Source organism: Gavia stellata, chromosome 3, assembly GCF_030936135.1.
Source record: "Gavia stellata isolate bGavSte3 chromosome 3, bGavSte3.hap2, whole genome shotgun sequence".
In the NCBI taxonomy this organism is placed as follows: Eukaryota; Metazoa; Chordata; class Aves; order Gaviiformes; family Gaviidae; genus Gavia; species Gavia stellata.
This window is the reverse complement of record NC_082596.1, coordinates 103,678,877-103,698,069: the sequence shown is the minus strand read 5'-3', so window position 1 is coordinate 103,698,069 and position 19,193 is coordinate 103,678,877. Positions and strand designations below refer to the sequence as shown.

The 19,193-nt window shown below is 39.2% G+C and overlaps 1 protein-coding gene across 1 annotated transcript in view; it reads left to right on the top strand.

Annotated features, from left to right (window-relative positions):
* Window positions 1-19,193, top strand: part of CTDP1 (CTD phosphatase subunit 1) — a 109,835-nt gene that overhangs the window by 14,910 nt on the left and 75,732 nt on the right. The window contains exons 7-9 of the mRNA XM_059836156.1: window positions 717-1,802; window positions 12,269-12,410; window positions 14,792-15,022. Of these exons, the coding sequence (XP_059692139.1) occupies window positions 717-1,802; window positions 12,269-12,410; window positions 14,792-15,022 (1,459 nt within the window). The remainder of the gene's footprint in view (window positions 1-716; window positions 1,803-12,268; window positions 12,411-14,791; window positions 15,023-19,193) is intronic.

The following is a 19,193-nucleotide window of genomic DNA, read 5'->3' as shown; positions in this document are numbered from 1 at the left end:
TCGTCCAGTGTTCCTGATGAATGTCTGTGTGCAAATTTCTGGATGCCTACAGTTTCTTTAATTGTCTCTCTTCTGCAGACATCTGAGGACACATCCTGAAACTATTTTTCTGCCTTTGAGTCTATTACTCTTTGCTTGCATTCCAGCAGTCTGAAATGAACCTCAAAGAGCATCTTTGTATTGCTAAAACATGCATATCTTTTCAAATATTAAAATACAGTTATTTTAGTTATGAAAAAATAGAAAATATATGAAAGCCATGGAAGTTTATAAAGGAAGTTCTAGTAGTTCTGAATTGCGACCTTCTTAAGTGAATTCTGCCCTTTTTTTCTTCTCTGCAGTGGTTTCATTGCCCTGAGATGTAATTGTAAAACTCATGCTGCAAGATAAATCCTTTAATGTTTGCATAGTTAACAAATAATTACTTATGACCTGTGTGATTTCAAGAGGAAAAAAAAAAAGCTGCTTACGCAGCTTCTTTACAAAAGTGCAGTTTGTTAGGCTTGCCAGTTCTTTCTAGTAATCTTTAACACCTAAAGTATATTAACAACTTCGAAAAGCCTAGTTGTCACTTCTAAACATAGTGAAGTCTAACTGCATATGTAAACTGTGTGTTTAAGGGAAAAGGCAATTAAATTTTCTTTAAGCTTTAAAAAAAAAAACCCAAACCTGAGAAAATGTGTATATGTTTTATTTCTTTCTTTCCTGTGTCTTAGTAAACCACTCTACAAAACCAGAGGCACTGGATTCAGCAGTGACACCAGCAAAAGATGCTGAAGAAGTAAAGAATGTTACATGTGTAGAAGAACAAAGCAATGGTCTCAAGAAAGGTACAAAGGACACTTGCACTGCAAATGGAAGTACTTCTGTAAGCAGTGAAACATCTGACTGGGATATGAACTCTCGTGATAAAGTTAATGCCCAGGACTCCCTAAATGATAGCACTGATCACAAAATGGACAGTGAGGTCACTAACGATCTGACAAATGCAAAAGAATCTCAGACTTTTTCAGAACAAGTTGATAGAACAGCGATAGAGAAGCAGCAAACCCAAGACAAAACAACGAATGACTTGGACTTTGAACTGTCTAGTGACAGTGAAAGTGATGGTGGGTTGGATACCAGAAAGTCATCCACTTCTGTATCAGATAGTGAGAATGAGGAAAAGAGAAGCTGGAAGAAATCCAAACAACCTCTGCAAGAAGAAAATTTGCAGAAAGGGAGTTGCGCTGATGCGAGTGAGAAAAAGGATGGTCTGGTGAACCATTCTGGGGACACGCAATCTCTACCTAGCGAAAATACTCATGACAAAACTGATCTTGAAGCACAAGAAGAAAGCGAACAGGAAAGCCTTTGTGATTTAGGAAATGGGTGTACAGACAAGAAGGAAGCTGAAACAGAGTCTCAGAATAGCGAACAGTCTGGAATTACAATGGGTGAGTCCTTAGACCAGAGTATGGAGGAGGAAGAGGAGGAGGATGATACAGATGATGATGACCATTTAATATACCTCGAAGAGATCCTTGTGCGGGTTCACACTGATTATTACACAAAGTATGATAAATACCTGAAAAAAGAGATTGAGGAAATTCCAGACATAAGAAAAATAGTACCAGAACTGAAAAGTAAAGTGTTGGCAGATGTAACCATAATATTTAGCGGACTCTACCCAACAAACTTCCCCATTGAGAAAACACGGGAACACTATCACGCCACAGCACTTGGAGCTAAAATTGTGAAGAATCTAGTACTGAGTGCTGATGATCCTGACAAAGCAACGCATCTCATTGCAGCAAGGACAGGTAGGTAAATGAAACTCGGGTTTTCCATCAGTTTTTTTTTCTGTTACAGTTCATTCATGCCTCCAGCTGTTTTTGTATAACCTACAGGCTTTAATGTAACTGAGATTAGAATTGTCATTAAAGGAAAGATTCTTCCCAAAACAATTTAGAAGCCTTTTTTAAAGGCTTTTTTGCTGCTTTTTGATCAAGTGTGGCTTTTAATTGTTAAAAGGAGGACGCGCTAAATAACCTCTGATGTAATGTGTCATGTCTTACTTCTTGGTTAAGAGCTGGTGATACTGACTCTTTGACTGTTAAAGATGTTGAATAGAAACTTTAACATTTCTGTCAGAGAAAAGTTTATAGGGGCCTTGCTATGAAGTTACAGCAATGCTTTCTTTCTCAGATTTCACCTCTCATGGTTCAGTTTCACTTTGTATGGAATTCAAACGAATTACCTTAAGAGACTGGAATCTGATGATACTCTGTCACTGCTCTGTGCGTAGCCTGTATATCTTTGTCATGGGAGACATAAGAGAGCTTAGCCTAACTTTTGATCTGTATTTCACTAAGCTACCTGGGTTTACATAGCGATAATGGATAGGAATGTGTCACTGGGTAGCTGCCGTAGCTAACAGGCTACCACTTGCTTCTAATACAAATTTTTTGTGTGCACCCTGACCCTTGGTCCCCTCATTGTTGGCCTTTTGAAGTTGCATGGAATGTAAATATCTGGTAATCAAACCCATGAAATCCAAAAGTAAAACCGCATGGTTTGGATCATCTAAAACTTCTAGATAGTTTTAGGATACCTTTAGATGTCATAAGCAAGAAATACACATCTACCATCTATTGGATTATTTTTTTCTTGACTGCTGTTCATGTAAGCTTTCAGTACATTAGAAGCATCTTTGTTTCACCAGCTTGTATTATAAAAGAATGGAGTATATTTTCACTGGCTGTAATATAGATGTGTATTCTTTTCTCGAAGTGTGTGTGACTCAAGAAATGGAACTAGGTATTTCTTATACAGCTGACCAGGAATCGCTTCTTCCTGTTGAGGAGGCAATGATAAAAAAAACCCCTCCAGTGTTTAGTGACTAAAAGGAGAATGTTGCAGTTCCTTCATTTCCACCCCTTTAAATATGAGTAGTGTTAAAAAATCTATGGATTAAAACCAGCCAATTTATCGGTATATTGTGATATCCTAATCAGCTGGTTTTTTGTTTTATATATATTAGCCTAAATAACAATAAGGCTGTATATTTGCTAGGCAAGTTTAAACTTACCTCACTTTCCAGTTATGTCAATGTACGGTCCTAGGGACAAAAAGGACGGGTAGCTTTTATTAAAGAGTTGGTAAGGCCAACCGTAGCAAGAAGGGGCTGCAGTATTGACCTAGTCAAGTAGCATCAGAATAAAAACTCTACCAATAGACCTGCAGTGAAGTAGCAAGTTTGTGTTAATTGTCCTGATGGAGATATGCATTGAAGTAGTAAAAACAACCTGAAAACCAGAAGAAGCTGAAATTAGTTTCACAGAATCATTAAGGTTGGAAAAGACCTGTAAGACCACCAAGTCCAACCATCAACCAAACCCCACCATGCCCACTAAACCATGTCCCGCAGTGCCACGTCCCCATGTTCCTTGAACACCTCCAGTGATGGTGACTCCACCACCTCCCTGGGCAGCTTATTCCAATGCTTCACCACTCTCTCAGGAAAGAAATTTTTCCTAATATCCAGCCTGAACCTCCCCTGGCGCAACTTGAGGCCATTTCCTCTTGTCCTATCGCTTGTCACTTGGGAGAAGAGACCAACACCCACCTCACCACAACCCCCTTTCAGGTAATTGTAGAGAGCGATGAGGTCTCCCCTCAGCCTCCTCTTCTCCAGACTGAACAACCCCAGCTCCCTCAGCCGCTCCTCATCAGACTTGTGCTCCAGACCCCTCACCAGCTCCGTCGCCCTTCTCTGGACACGCTCCAGCACCTCAATGTCCTTCTTGGAGTGAGGGGCCCAAAACTGAACACAGCATTCGAGGTGCGGCCTCACCAGCGCCGAGTACAGGGTTTCATTGAGACTAGCTGGGATTCTGATTTGTGAAGGTGTGATAGTTGAAATAGTGAATGGGAAGTGTTAAAATTGGTGGGTACATCAGTTTGAGACTCCGTAGTTTTACTGCAGTTGCTGAACAGCTCTTCTAAAATTGCTCTTACTGCTGATACTCTTATCAGCAAAGAATTACAACAGTTTGTCATACTTCACTGGAGATGTAATAGCTGTCAATATAACTTTCATGTTTTTCCAATATCAAATCTTAAAATGCTTTATTTCAAACTTGCTTTGTCTAATTTGCACCAGATGGCTTCTGAACGTGGTTGATCGTTGGACGCAACTACTGTGCGAGGTGGTAAAATTGATAGGGTAAATGTAAATGAGACCACCCCCAACACACGCGTTTCTCTAGAGGAAAAAATGTTGAATAACTTTATGTGAAGGTGCACAGCATGTGATAATGAGAAACAGTTGAGGCTTTTTTTGCTTATTTTTTGTTATGTATAGTTTGAGGGGGGGTTTCTATGTTTATATAGATACATATAAAAGTAGAACACAAGGATGTGTATACGTAGATTATTCACTACCTGCACGTTCTTAGTGAATCATGCACTAATGTAGATCTTCATATGAAAAACTACTTTAACTTTAGGTTTTGATCACATTAATGTGCTTTTACAGTATTTGAATTGACTTTATTAACACATTTAAAATTACTTTTCAGTGCTCTTTTGAAAAATAAATAAATTGGGGGGGGTGGGGAGGGCTTGTCATATTTGTCAGACTTTTTGTCAAGACCTAGACTGTCCTTCAAAATAGTCATGTAAAGTTGGTGTTGCACTTGTACTTAAAATATATTCAAATATTGCCTGCTAATTAAAACAAGAAATCACAAGAACACCACTATTCCTGATTTGCTGGGGTGAAAAATCTTTATTGTCAGTATGTAGAAGCTGACCCCTGCTTTTAGTAAGAAAAGAATTGCACCAACTAATTCTAAAAGAGGTAACTTGGCAGTCTTTTCTGCCGAATGAGCAACACTATTGTCATCTTTCATCATCACTTAGTAATCATTTCTGTAACAATGGCAGTGAAATATGGGGATTTAGAGTGAAAACCCTATATTCTCCAATAACCCTTTTTTGTAAGACTCTTATGGATTGTTCAGGATTTGTGATGGGTTTTTGGTTTTGTTTTTTCAACTGAAGACTGTATTTTCTCACCTCTGGTTAGATAGGACTAGTTACACTGCATCATCCTAATTCCATGAGGGAAACCCTGAAGTTTCATCAGAGATTTTAAGGATATAAATTGTGTCCTGTCACAGCTGGATTTGTGATAAATCAGCTGTCAGCGTGATTTTCATACTGAATCTCATGTTTGGTTAGAAAGCAAATTCTACCAGTCCCTATTACGTCCGGTAAGCCACACAGATACTGCATCTCTGGCTCCCGTGGCAAACATCTGAAGCTCTGCTTGGTGTCTAATTGCTAGTGAAAGGTGGAAACAAAAGCATGTCCTTTCTTGAGTTTTATACAGAAGTCAGTGACCTGAGACCAAACAATGTCATACTGCTGCTGTTTTCTTTTTTTTTCCTTTTTGTTTTTAACGTGGTTGTGAAAATGGGATTTTAAAACGTACGTGTCAGTTCAGTATTCCTGGATGATCCCGCTAAAAACGGCAGCCTTAGGACTTGGACCAGCAAGTTAACTTGCATGTTTACTTTGCGTTAGCTGAGCTGTAGTAAATGGCATATACTCAATCTGCGGTGGGCGTAAATACTGTCAGCTTTTGAGTTTTGAAGACTGAGGAAGAATTTGTCAGAGGAAATAAAAAGGGAAGAAATCAGTTTGAAACAGAGTACCCCGTAGGTCTTGGAGGGATGGGTTTTCCCCTTGCAAAGTGGCCATAGCTTGGTGTGCGGAATGAACAGCTAGTGAATACCATTTTAGATTGTATTTAGAGCATTCTTGCCAGCCTATTGCAGTAAATAATTTAAATTTCTTTTATTCTTTGTATATGCTCATCTCTTTCTCTGCAGGTAGGCAGCTTGTTTCTTTGCAGATGCAGATACTCTGAATTCCAATAATAAATAAATCCTTGTTCTTGGAGAAAATTAGGATTTTTGTCATTATATAAGGAGGAAAATACTATCTACCTGAATTACTGTAAAACTCAATGATCTCTGTATCATTTAATCAGCTTTCATAAATCTGAGTGACTGAGAACAGACTACACTGTAGTCCTTTCCACTTACCTATAGGCTGCATAAATCTTACTTCAGTTTTTGAAACAGCTGCTGTTTGCTTTAAGCAACAGTAAACTGCGCTGGATGATGAGTTGTTATAGCTGTGTACACACTCGGCTAAGCAGTTATCACACTATTTCATAAACCTTGTTATGTCCCTTCCTGAACAAATGAAGGATAACTGTAGTTGGTTTTTGTATTGAGTTTTTGCTGGTGGAGCAGATAAAGCTGTTCAGGTCGCTTAAAAATTATTCTAGTAGGGTAGGAGCGGAAATATGTCAGTTTAGGTCCTGAATTTGTCTTTTCATTTTCAAAATATATTTAATTCTGTCTCTTTTTCCTATACTTTGAAAGCTATATGGGAATAATTTCCTTTCTTTTGGTGACTTAACCTATGTCAAGTTTTGCTTAATATCATCAAATATCAGGTTGCTTAAAATACCGATTGTACTATTGCCAATGGCTCCGTTTATTCATCCTCATCTACCTACTTAAACAATTCTTACTCCTGAGTGTGGCTCTGAGGTGCTGAGAGAAGAGAAAGCTGCCAGCTGATAAAGTCTTGTTAGCCTGCCCTGTGACTTGGTGTGAGGTCTGCACCAGACATAGCTATGATGTGGCCACAGATATTTTTTTTTTCTGAAGAGTATTTTCAAAGGCTGTGTCTTTAGAGCGGTGCTTAACGGGATTTTTTTTTAAACTCGGGCACTGACCAGGTAAGCCTGTTGCTATTGCTGGTGTTAAAGCTGAACTGTAGCTGTAGCATCCGAACAGCACATCTATCACCATTTCATGATCACTTAATTCTTGTAGGACAAAACGCTGAGGTCTGTACGACTTGTCTTAGGTTAACATTGTCCGAGAAGAGCTTCAGGATTTGATCATAAATCAAGATTTAGATAGAAAAATGGTCTGAAGAGAAAATAAACTTTCAGTGATCAGATTTTCCAAGCAATGTCTGGCAGCCTGGTTGCAAACAGCCATAAGGATATGTTGACTTTGTGTTGGCATCAGGAGAGCATTTTGAGAGCGGCTCTGGCAGCCACTTCCCATCGTGTGCTTCGGTTCGTCCTGGCACAGCCTTGAGCCCGCACGCTGGGTTCCTTATGGGTGAGACTGAATTGGAGGGCGCAGTCAGCTGAGCGCTCACAGGCGTTCGGTCCGCAGGACTGGGCAGAGCTAATCCAAAGCGAAGCCCCCTGAAAATGCACGTGGGGTGGGCACCGCTTCTCCAGCACCCTTTTGCCCTGCAGATCTCCCTGTTGGGCTGCACTACTTGGTAATGGGAATGTAGCCAAATACGCAGTGCAACATTTCTTCTTAGTCTTCATAAACATACAGCTTAGGTCTCGTTTATCCGTGTTGCTTAAGTGCCTAGTGTGCTTCATACTTTGGAAAAGACAGAATAAACTGCTGTAGTGAAACTGTACGTCCTGGAGAACAGCTGTAGAAGTTTACGGTTGCGTTATTGATTTTGGTCACTGTTTTATTAATGAATTGTCAAGAATAATAGGCGGCTTTTTTGTGTTTTCAACCTTTTGTTTGCAAGTTCCAAAGTATTATTGATGAGTCCCTTCCCCAGGTTTGAAAAAAACCTTTTCCCAATATTATGTGCTACCCTGTCAGAGGGTAGATGTGGCGAATTTGGACCCTAGCTGCTTCATGTGGAAAGGCTAGTGTGCCTTTTTAACTTTTTGGAACAATTTTAGACCTGAATTTGAAGTAGAGAAAGGTCATTAGAGGAGAATAATGCAAAAAAGTAGTCCAGAAAAACAAGTTTTTCTCCAAGTGATTTTTAGCCCAGCTGGATGATTCAGATGTTCCTAACTGCGTCAGAAGTACTGTTGTTTGGGTGGGTTAAAATCCTTTCTGCTGTTTCTTCTTAATAAGCCTAATTCCAAAAGGGGAGGTTACACTGGGGAAAGGGAGAGGAGAAGGCAAGGATATTAAGTATCGCAGTACTATTTCTCCTACCCAGTTAAATTTGGTGTTCCACCAAATCTTGCTCTAAGAACATCATACGTGTGAAATCTTGATTTGTGAAGATGTCAGCTAGAAATAGAAGGCAGCCCCCGAGATGACACGGTTGTACTGCCTCATGCCATTTTCAGTACGCCGGAGCGTGCAGTAGGCAGCTGCGCTTTAGAAACGGGGAGGAAGCAGAAAGCCTTGGTGTTGCGGAGGTGAGAAAGGTAAAGCTTTCGACCCTCGGGAGGTGGGTTTGGTCACGCGCTGGTCTTCACGTCGCCAACTTTGACTTGTTTGTTAATGGCTTATACCTTTTGGAGCTATTGTTTCAGAACCATAAGTTTCCTACAAAATAGTACCATTTTGGCTTTCGTGTTTAAGGCTTCCGTTGCAATCCTGTTGACTAGAAGAAGTATTTGCTTCGCTTCTCGGCGTACATCTGGTATGAAGCGATCAGGTATGCGTGAATGCAGGATGTGTATGTGTGTGGAACGGGCAGCCAGATGAAGCGCCTGACAAATCATCAATGCAGAAACATCCGCTTTAAAAATAGTTGGAGGAAACCATCTTCTCGCGTAACTTCACAGGTTTAACGTGAGGTGAAGGTGCAGTTTTATGGGTTTGTTCAGGTTCCCCCGATGAAGTCTAAAAGGAGTAGCAATACCTTTAGTTGGGCAAATGAACGTACTACAGTATCAGAGAAGCTTTTCTTCAGGGTATTACAAGCACAGTCTGTCTGTCCCATAGCACCACCAACTCCGGTTAACTGTTCTGTGTGCTTACTAGTGAAATCACGTGCTATTGCATGTTGTATTCAGTCAGTTCCAGAGTTGTTACGTGCAGGACAGCATTGCTAGTCATGTCTGATATTTGATTCAGTATCTAACACCAGGCACAATACCTAAACTTCTGCTGGACTTCTTGCTCTTGTTGCTTTTTTCCCTGAAACTCCTATGCTTATGAATCAGATTTCAGCATCTTCTTTGTAATAGCTGTCGTCTTACCTCTTTGTTCTTATTATGTTGTTGTTGCTTTTCTCCTTTATTCTCAGAAGAAAGTATTTTCCAAGCCAAGTCTTTTACTTTTTTAATACTTTTTCCCCCAGATCTCTTAATCTGATTCTTCTTCAGAATCTCTGCTTCCTTTCCTCTGAAACATACCCTGTGTATAAATTAAATACAGCTTTATACTTATCTGTTTCTAACTGCAGGTATTTCTACAATTCCTACTGAGGTTATATTAATAATAATAATAATAATGATAATAATACCTCCCATGGAAGCTCCCTCTGGCACTGTAAACGGGCTTGTTTCCAGCAACCGTTGATGAAAGTGCTCTGAGTCACTGATTACTTTTGTAACTGATGATCAGTTGGAAAACAGATTTCTTGTATCGGGGATGAATGATCTGAATGCGCTGACCTCCCTTCTTAGAGTTTTACTTTTTAGCCGGTTAAAACCTCTTGAACAGCAAAGGTGTGCTGGGATTAACATGGTTGGAGTTCTAAAATTGTTTTTGTTGAGTCTCCATTGGACAGTGGTTTTATTTTTATTTTATGGCAAAACTTAAAATATGGCATTTCTAAATCATTTGTGGTTTGGAAAAGGCTTTATCTTTAAATACTCATTTTTGTGTTTGTGTTTATCTTGGATTCTTAAATTAATGCTTTTTTACTGCAAAGATACTAGTGTGGAGAAAAGTTCTACATTTACTGTACAGCTCTTAAATCCTGAACTGTGGAATTGCTTGCATTTGGTGCTGAAAATAGAAGAAACAGAACATTTTTTTTTTCTTAATCTAAATCCAAGAAAAAAATGTATTTGTTATCTAAAGATAGAAGAAAAGGTATCCCTACTCGTGTCCTCTGTTGGGTTTTGGGGAAGAAAAGTAAGGAAACGGAAGCTTTCGGCACTTTGGTAAAAGACAATGATCTCCTGCCCTTTCTGTTTAGTCTTTTGAATTTACAGAAGCCTAGAAACTGAACTGTCTTAACTAGTTAGGTCAATCCTCAGGTGCATTCCAGTTGATCTGTCTACCCCAGTAGATCCTAGTTCAGGTTGTACATGGACCTTTAGGTATTTGCTGTTACCTGTTTGCTCTCATCTTCAGATGACGTGGAGAAGTACGGGTACTTCAAGACTTTCATCTTAATTGAAACAAGTAAAGGCATGTTAAATGACACTCATGCAGATAAAATTCTGGGGAACTATGTTGAAACCATCAAATTAACTTACTGTTCTTGCTTCCTTGTCAGTATTTTTCTGAAATTCAATTATTTTTCTTCTGAAGGCTTCATTCCTGAAGGCACGTGTGTGAAAATAGACATGGGCTCATAAATTCTAACTTTAAATAAATTTTTTAGAAATTAAGAACTTTACCTAAAAAATAAAAAAAAATCTAAGTAATACAGTAAACTAGACTCTGGAGTACTGTGTTTTTATATAAGCATCTGCAGGAAGAAACCCCAGGGTCTTTGTGCAGAATTGACAGGCTTCAGCAGAAGTGGGTAGTGTTTGAAGTGATGTATTCTTCATCTTTGGTTCTGAGAGCTCTGCTCTTAACCTAGAGGAGAGGGCTAAGTTGTTAATTGAACTCCTGCCTTTAGTTCTTGATGGTCTCCTTTTATTTCGCATTTCTAAACAAAAAATGTAGTGCGGTTTTCAGTGTATTTAAATGTCTTTGCACCAAGACAGAATATGGAGAAATTATTTGGTTTGATAAGCATTTTAAATAATGTCTAAATAAGATGAAATGCCATAAATTATAGGGATATAACAAAAGGGAAGAGTGATGGCTTTCAGCTATGAAACAGACTGTCAGATTGATGAGAGTTCCTTTATCACATTCCAGCTACACCAGTATTTGTGCGGGGTAAAAATACCGTGTGTAAGTGTCAAGCATAGATGTATCAGGTCAGAATCCTTGGGGTTTTTCTCTGTCGCGTATATATTTAATGATTTATTAGCAGATTATACAATTTTGTGTTGTCTCCAAGTGTTCAGTCCCTCCATAGATCTCTTTGATAAATGCTGAAACAAGTACCACAATTGGTAAAATTAATTTTTCCAATCAAATAGAAGAAATACATTCTCGAAACATTTGGGCAGTCAGCTGTTTCTGGGAACAGACTACACTTCAAGGTTAATTTCAACCTTTATTTTATTCGCTGCTTTTTGCTTACTGGTTTTGATGCTTCTTGGCAAGGATTTATAGCAACTTTACTGAGTTTCTCTCTTGTTCTGGCTTCTCCAGAGGGTGAGATTTGAGATCCCCTGTTACTCGCACGCTGCGTTTCTGATGGTTTCACGTGGACTCTGCGCTAGACCGCCACGTTTAACTTCGCATTCATTGTTCCCCTTTGGCACGAAATAATCCATTTGGCTGCTTTGCACCCGCTTCTGGCAAATGGAGGTCGAGTGGGTGGCTGGGTGTTAAAAGGTAGCGTGCTGTGCGTAAGGAAGTTAGTATGGTAAGTTAGTGTTAGGCTTTAACGGCATTGAAGAGTTGCCGCTGCTTAGACTCTGACAAATAGAAATGAAGGCGATAAGGAGAGGAGGCTGAGGGGAGACCTCATCGCTCTCTAGAACTACCTAAAAGGAGGTTGCAGAGAGGTGGGTGTTGGTCTCTTCGCCCAAGTGACAAGCGACAGGACTAGAGGAAATGGCCTCAAGTTGCGCCGGTGGAGGTTCAGGCTGGATATTAGGAAGAATTTCTTTACTGAGAGAGTGGTGAGACACTGGAATAAACTGCCCAGGGAGGTGGTGGAGTCACCATCCCTGGAACATGTGGACGTGGCACTGCAGGACATGGTTTAATGGGCATGATGGTGTTTGTTGGTTGATGGTTGGACTTGGTGATCTTACAGGTCTTTTCCAACCTTAGTGATTCTGTGAAAATACAGAAGTGCATTTGTATTGTTTGTTTAGTTAACATGGAGATGTAGAGCTTTTCCGTATGGATTAATTTTAGTGGACTACTTCCATGGTGCCAGTGCTTTGGGAAGTTACGAACGCCTTCATCCAGCTTGAGACCGAGGTGATCGCATCTTATTTAGAGTCTCACTTTTATCAGTTGTGATTGTTTTGTTGGATTGGGGAGAGGTGGTTGTTTTTTCTGTAAGATGGATCAGAAAAATGTTCTTAAACCAATGTGTACTTAAAACTATATTCTGTGTTTCTGGGAACGCTGTAATGTTATGTTTGACTTCGTAATAGGCACAGAAAAAGTACGGCAAGCTCAGGACTGCAAGGACCTCCATGTTGTAAACCCCGATTGGCTGTGGAGCTGCCTGGAGCGCTGGGACAAGGTTGAGGAACAGCTCTTTCCCTTGAAGGATGACTACATCAAAACACACAGGTAGGTGGGAACTCGGGGGAGTAGGGGCCGTGGAAATAGGTTATTCATGCAGTTACACTAATTTGTTCATGCAGCTGTAAAATCGGTTTCTGCCAAATTCAGAATGGTGTGCAATGCTTACAGATTTTATGAAAGAACCCTCCATTTTTGTCCGTTTCTACGCTGCTTAAACTGAAGAGTGTTAAGGGATCGGGAGGCAGTTCAGCAGCTAGCAGCATCGGGAGAAACCCGGGGTACCCGTCGTTTCTTTAGCAATTGTCATTGTTGGCCATCTTCAGCTGGAGCAGTTGACCTTGTCAGTTCATCCACAGACTAACACAGGGAATGCCGCCAAGGCACGGGATTGTTCATGCTGCCAAATGAATTAAAAATGTACACGCTCCCAGAACATGAAAAATTGGTAAAGTATGGCATTTTTTTCTGAGGCTTGGTAGTGAGGAGGAAGAGAGAAACAGAAGAATACAGCAGAAAAACTTAAGAGGGGTTGGAAGGCATGAAGATAGAAGCAAAAACTGGAAGAAAGGAAGTAGTGAAAGAACAGGGGGTTTTGGCATGATAAAAAAAGGTGTTGAAGGAGAAAGGGTTAAAAATAATCAGAGCATTAGGATGACAGCAAATAGAAGGGACAGACAAAGACTTGATTAACACAGAGGAAGTCAGAGGTCTATTAAGAACAGTCCCCTTTAGGAAAGTGCCATGGCTAAAATAACTCATGGCAAGATACTGTAGAGCCAGTTTCTGCTTCTTGACTTGTTATCTGTTTGGATAGACTCACATTAATAGCACTTGCAAGCGTAATGGAGGACCTTCCCTTCTGTGTTTAGACAGGAAGGGGCATTCTGTATTGAACTGATAGCGGTGTGATAGACTGAGTAGGCTAGAGATACGCTTTCTGCTTAGAAGACGCTAACCCTTTGAGGGCAGAATGTGCATGTGTAAAGTTCTCATACGCTCCGAAGACACCAAAAGTAGAAATGTCTGGAAGGGAGATCACTTATCAAATGGGAGACTAGGGAGAGACCCAGGATCTCTAAAACTTAGGAAAGAGATGTAGCCTACTTATGGCTTGACTTAGCACTTTTTAAAAACAAAGTATTCTATCAGATCTTTTTTAATCAAACTTTGGAATATTTCTACGGGATGTTTAACTTGTCTCAGAGGCCTGACACTGCCAAGTTCTCAGTAGGAATCTGGACAGTGACTTGTAAGCATAATTTTTTGATGTCTAGACGAATGCTGGTCTTTCTACCTATCTTAATTTACTCTTCCATTTTATCAAAACATGATGATAACTTTTCCTACTTCTATGTTTCAAATACAATATACCTTAACTTCATACTTTCCCTCACCCCAGCCCCCAACTTCAGTCAGTAAGACATCTATCTTAACGCAAATACTTTTACTTTATTAACCCAACATGTACAACTTTTTTGGAAAATACTCTCTCTTTAATGAAGCTGCTTGAAGTAGTGATTACTGGTCCAAAGCACTATGAACTAGGTGAGGGATGAACTCTGAGAAAATATTTGCATATAAAATGAACTTAAGAATAGCTAAAAAGAGTAAGTAAACGTGGAATTGGTTGACCTAAAGTATTGATGCTACAAGACTACATCAGAAACATCCATGAAAGCATATGGTAAAAACTCCACTTTTTGTGGCACTTCTAATATTTGTTACAATATAGTTTAATTGTTTTTTCTGTAACATCGGGTTCATGGTGCATAACATGCTGACTTGTTTTGATTATTATTTTTCTTAAACAATTCAATTTGCTTCCTTTTTTTTGTGGCACTTCATCATAATTGGATAGTATGCCATAATGGTGATTCCTGCAGACTGATCTCTGAATGTTTCTGCTGACACTTCTAAAATTATGTTTTGAAATGCAGTAGGGTGATCATAGGCAGCTTAGTATTTTAACAAATGAGTTTGGATGACTTGCAAATTAATACTGTGTGTTTTATTTGCTCTCAGAGCCAAGTTGGAGAGCAAATACTAAGATCTGATATGATATCATGCTTTTCTCTTTGTAGCATATATGCAGATTATCATGCTGCTCTAGTCGTGCAGTTGTTACTACCTGGCAGCAATTTCAGTAACATTATAAGTTAAGACACGTTTTAAGGCACACTTAATTTTTTTAATGATGTAAATATGACGCTATCTGTGTCTTTGCATTTTTCTGTTTTAAGTTCAGTGACACTTCAATGGGGGTGAGGGAGAAGAAATGTTTCTTCAGAAATCTTCCGAACCACTTTTTTTCCCCACTTTCTCCTTTAGAAAAAGGGAATGCTCATTTTTTACATTCTGGTTAGATAGCTCATTTAAATTTCTAAAGCGATATTTTTATTTTTTTTTTCCTGAACTTCATCCAACAGAGAGAACAGCCCTGCCACGTTTCCTGAGACACACAGCACATTTCAGACAGCTCTGTTTCACCCAACACCCATCCATCCAAAGTCTCAACCTGGTCCTGAAGTTCGACTTTATGATCCTAACACTGGAAAGCTAATCAGGAAAGGCGCTCAGACCTCTGGTCAGTCGATGTACATCCAGTCTCCAGCTCCTCCCATCACCTTACCAGTCCACGGCGAACACTCGTCCTTCAGGTACCTAAAGCATAGCTAAGAGTCACTTCAACTCTATTTTCAGATGCTGTAGTAAATTTAACTCTTGTAATCTTTGCATTTGATCAAATTGTCATCTTTGCTTTAGTACGTCATCTGCATTCTAAAAAGCCAAGGAAATGAGTGAAAATGAATAGTCAGCTGAAGTGAAATCAGGATGCTAGAATTCCAGGTGCTTTTCGTGTCTCACCTAAGTGTAACTAGAAACCTCAAAACAAATAAATGCGATGTGTAGTTTATACAATCTAATGTTAGAATAACTCATCTCTGAAGTGAGGCAGCCTAGTGTTTTTTAACGAGTCTTAAAATACTGGATTGTTTTTCTGTCTGTAAAATACATCTGATAGCATTTGGCTTTTGTTTATAAAATTTTCCTCTTACCTAATTCCTTCCGATGGGACATCAGCTTTGTGCTTTGTTTCAAGGAATATCAGAAGTGGTGGAAGAGGGGTGTAGCTAACTGAATATTATTAAATAAGGCTATGTGACTGAGTGCTAGTTAAAAACCCTTAGATCACTAAATCAAGACACTAAAGCAGCAGGAAGAGAAGGCGGCCTGCTTTTTGAAGTACAAAGACTAGCATCTGGACTTTGTCAAAATTTGTGGATTTGGTTAAGCTACAAAGACAACACTTGTCTCTTAAGTATGCATAAAGTATCTAAAGTTCATCCCTAAGTATCTATGTAAAAGATCTAACTTTCTGGAATGCTAACAAGTTTAGCAAGGCTTGTTGACTGCAGTGGTAAAGAAGCATCCAGTTGAAAGCGAAGCTTTTCTCTTTATAAAATGTGATCAAAATTCCTCTGTACAATGTCATCAGAGTGCAGCAGTTGTTACAAAGCTAATTCAGTTTTCCAAGCAGCTACAGAAATACAAAGCACAATTATAAATGCACACAGTTTTCTACCTTTCTTCTCCCTCCCCCGCCACTTTTGCAGTGTATAACTTGTAAAGGTTTTGTATATTAGTGTAGCTTGTTACGTTTCCACTCTATCTTCCTGTTGCTTAATTATTTCTACCTATGTTTTTTTCAGTTGTCATCTTTTTATAGGCTTTTTCTTATTTCGGCTTCCTTGTTTCTGTCAACACAGGTTTTTTGAGTCTCTCTTGTTTGTGAAGACATCTTGTTTTCAGTTCCTTTTTAACTGTGTCTTTTAAAGTCTGTATTTTACTTTACTATGGCATGTTAAATGAACAGGAAAAACGTTAAATAATCAAGACACAGCATGTATCCAGAGAGGACCTGAAAAGCTTTTGCTTTTGTTTGTTGGTTATTGTGAAAAGGAATTTGTCTAGAAATAGAGCTGAGAAGGTTGTACGTGTATATAATTGTCATGACGCTTCTAAGGTGCTTCCATATGATGATTTACGTTGATATTAATGCATCATTCAATGCTTTAAAAAGAATAGGGTTTGATGTTTGTCCTACCTTTGTCAACAGCTTAATGAAGAGTTATGTCCACACCTAAGCCTATTTTTCTTTAATGCAGAGGTGCTTCTTCACTTGAACATCTTACGGAAAAGGATAGAAATATACTTCAGCTGTCGTCTTAGTTGAGTTTCTCATAGCCCCAGACAGGGTTTGGGGGTGGAGCGAGACTGTATCTCCTTTTGACTCCCTTACTTTATTTCACTTAAACATTTTTTTGACTATTGATGCTCAGGGTTGAGATGCTTTAATCTAAGAAAGTGAATCCAATTAGTGGTGCAACTTCATCCCATAACTAAGCAGCTGTAAGAAAAGAGATTAGCATAAGGTATATGCTGGGAAACAGTATTTTCGTCATAATTTCCTGTTGATTTGGTTCTAGTGGTCAGATTAGCGACCTGTAAATACTGATCTCCTAATTGGGGCACGTCTATATTTCTCAGAGCAGTTCCACTGTCTTCAATTAAAGTGGTGAGGAGCGTCTTGCTAAAGTCTAGGAGGAAGGCGGTGCAGTGATCGAATACCGCTTTCGGTACTTTTAATGGATAGGAAGTACAGTGCAGGCGGAGCACGAAGGCTGTAAAGAAGTAACAAAAAAACAAATCGGAACAGCTTTGCTGTGTTTTGCCTGAGCAAGAGCTGAGGCTGAGGTACTGGATCATCACCTTGCTTTGTCTTAATGCATACGTCAATGATAGCTTTTAAAAAAAGCTTCACATCCAATTTTAAAATTTACGTGATACTTGACTTTAGAGAAAATGACCTCAGTGCAGCAATTTCTTGGTAGAGGGCAATGTATTTTGTGTCCTGACAGAGTTCATGTGCTCATATGTTCACCTCCTACAGAAAGATGAGAGTATTTGTAAGTAAGCCATTGAGTTTAAGCAGAGTTAGATAAAGCTGTTAACACTCACAACTGCTCCTGTTGTGGGTGGATGTAGTCAAAGCCTCCAATAATCTTCTTGAATAGTTTCTAAAAACTTCATCTGATTCTGAATTTCGGACAGCGGGCAGCAAAATTGCACTGCTGCGAGGGGAAACCCCCGGGGAGACTGTAGCCGCACGTGGCACAGCAGTGGTACTCGGTCTCTTACTGTAAGAGTAGACCTTAGAAGATAACCTCTTGCAAGGCTGGTTACTGAAAAGGGCTTCAAGTTGTCTGAGTACTGTTTCGTAAGAGCTGTTTCAGATATCACTTTTTTATTTTGAGTTCAGCATTTCTAGTTTCTGGGATTCAACTTGAAACATAACTTAAAATAGGATACGGCTAGTTTAAATACCTACCCCCAATTTGCAGTGAAACCGTCACCAGTGAATGACAGATGGTTCAGTTAATTTGGTCAACCTTTTGTGCGACGGGCAGAGATCTTGCCGTTGCGCTCGGCTCTGTGAGACTTGAACGCCTGCTTTTTGTCGTGGCTGTCGCAGCCTGAGCGGAAGGGTGGCAAACAGTTTGCGGCTGTACGGGAAGGGAAGGGAATGCAGTGCTGCTCGGTGGCTGCTCGCAGCTCTGAGAACAGGAAGGATTCCTCTTTAAAAATAACCTGCGTGTCAGAGCTTTGAAACTCCCTATGTATCTCAACAATTTGCATTTTCATATGGAAACAGTATGCTACAAACATGACAGTAAACGCTAAAGTTGTAACAGGTCATGAGATGTGTAACGTAGTGTTGTCCAAAAAATTGCAAATGCTAATGGCATCTTGGACTGGAATAAAGAAAAAACAATATTGCAAGTTAAATTCTAGTGAACGCTAATAATACACTAACAGATGAAGCAAGGCTTAAAATATGGATATAATTTACATGTGAGAAGTTAAAAGTGGCACTCTGGTTTTAAATAATGCTAAGATGCGCCAAATGTTTGGGTTGAAAAGGTGTGTCAAGCAGATGTTGGTGGCTGAAGCAATTCTTTAAGATTCGTATAAATTAATTTCATTTATAAATTTTTTTGTGTCTTAATTAACATGCTGATTGTTACAATTTGTCCAATCTAATGTTAACAGTCTTGTTATAACAGCGAAAATACAAAGTACCAAATTGAAATCATCAGTGGAGTTTATTGAAATCATCAGTGGAATTTAAATATTTTTAACATTTTCATGAGGATAATGCTATTTTAGCTTTTGCCCTGATGCTGTATCAATGAAAGTGTTAAGATGCTTGTAACTGCCACAGATGTTGAACCCAGTGATGCGCATGAACCCTGCATGCGGTGAGTTCTAGTGCACGTGCGCGTCCTTGTGCGTGTAAGACTGGCAAGCACCAAGCAACCTGGGCAGGGTTGAATACGGTGTTATTTTTGAAAAAGTATTCGTGACTCTCATCTGATTAGAAATAAATGTAAGTTCCTGCATTTGTATGTCTTTAAATTTTAAGCAACGGAGCAAGCAGCTGAAAATGTAAAGCTGAAAAATGTCTTTGATAAAATAAAAACTTTTCTTACAAACCTTAAAGAAGTCTTTGTTTTATATTGCTTTTTGGAATGCTTTGGAGAGAAGTCCCAGTATTTCTTATTTAGTAGCAGTTGGAAAACACTGGGAAAAAAATCAGACAAAAGCCTTTAGAAACTATTAATACAGTGATTTTACAGTTAGTATTTCTGTGTAATATTGCGGTCAAGGGTGATCTCACATTTTATTCTTGGGGGAGGATAATTTATCTTTTTTTTGCAATGGTGGAGTTTTCAAGACTAACCTGACAGTTGTAATATTTCTGCGTAT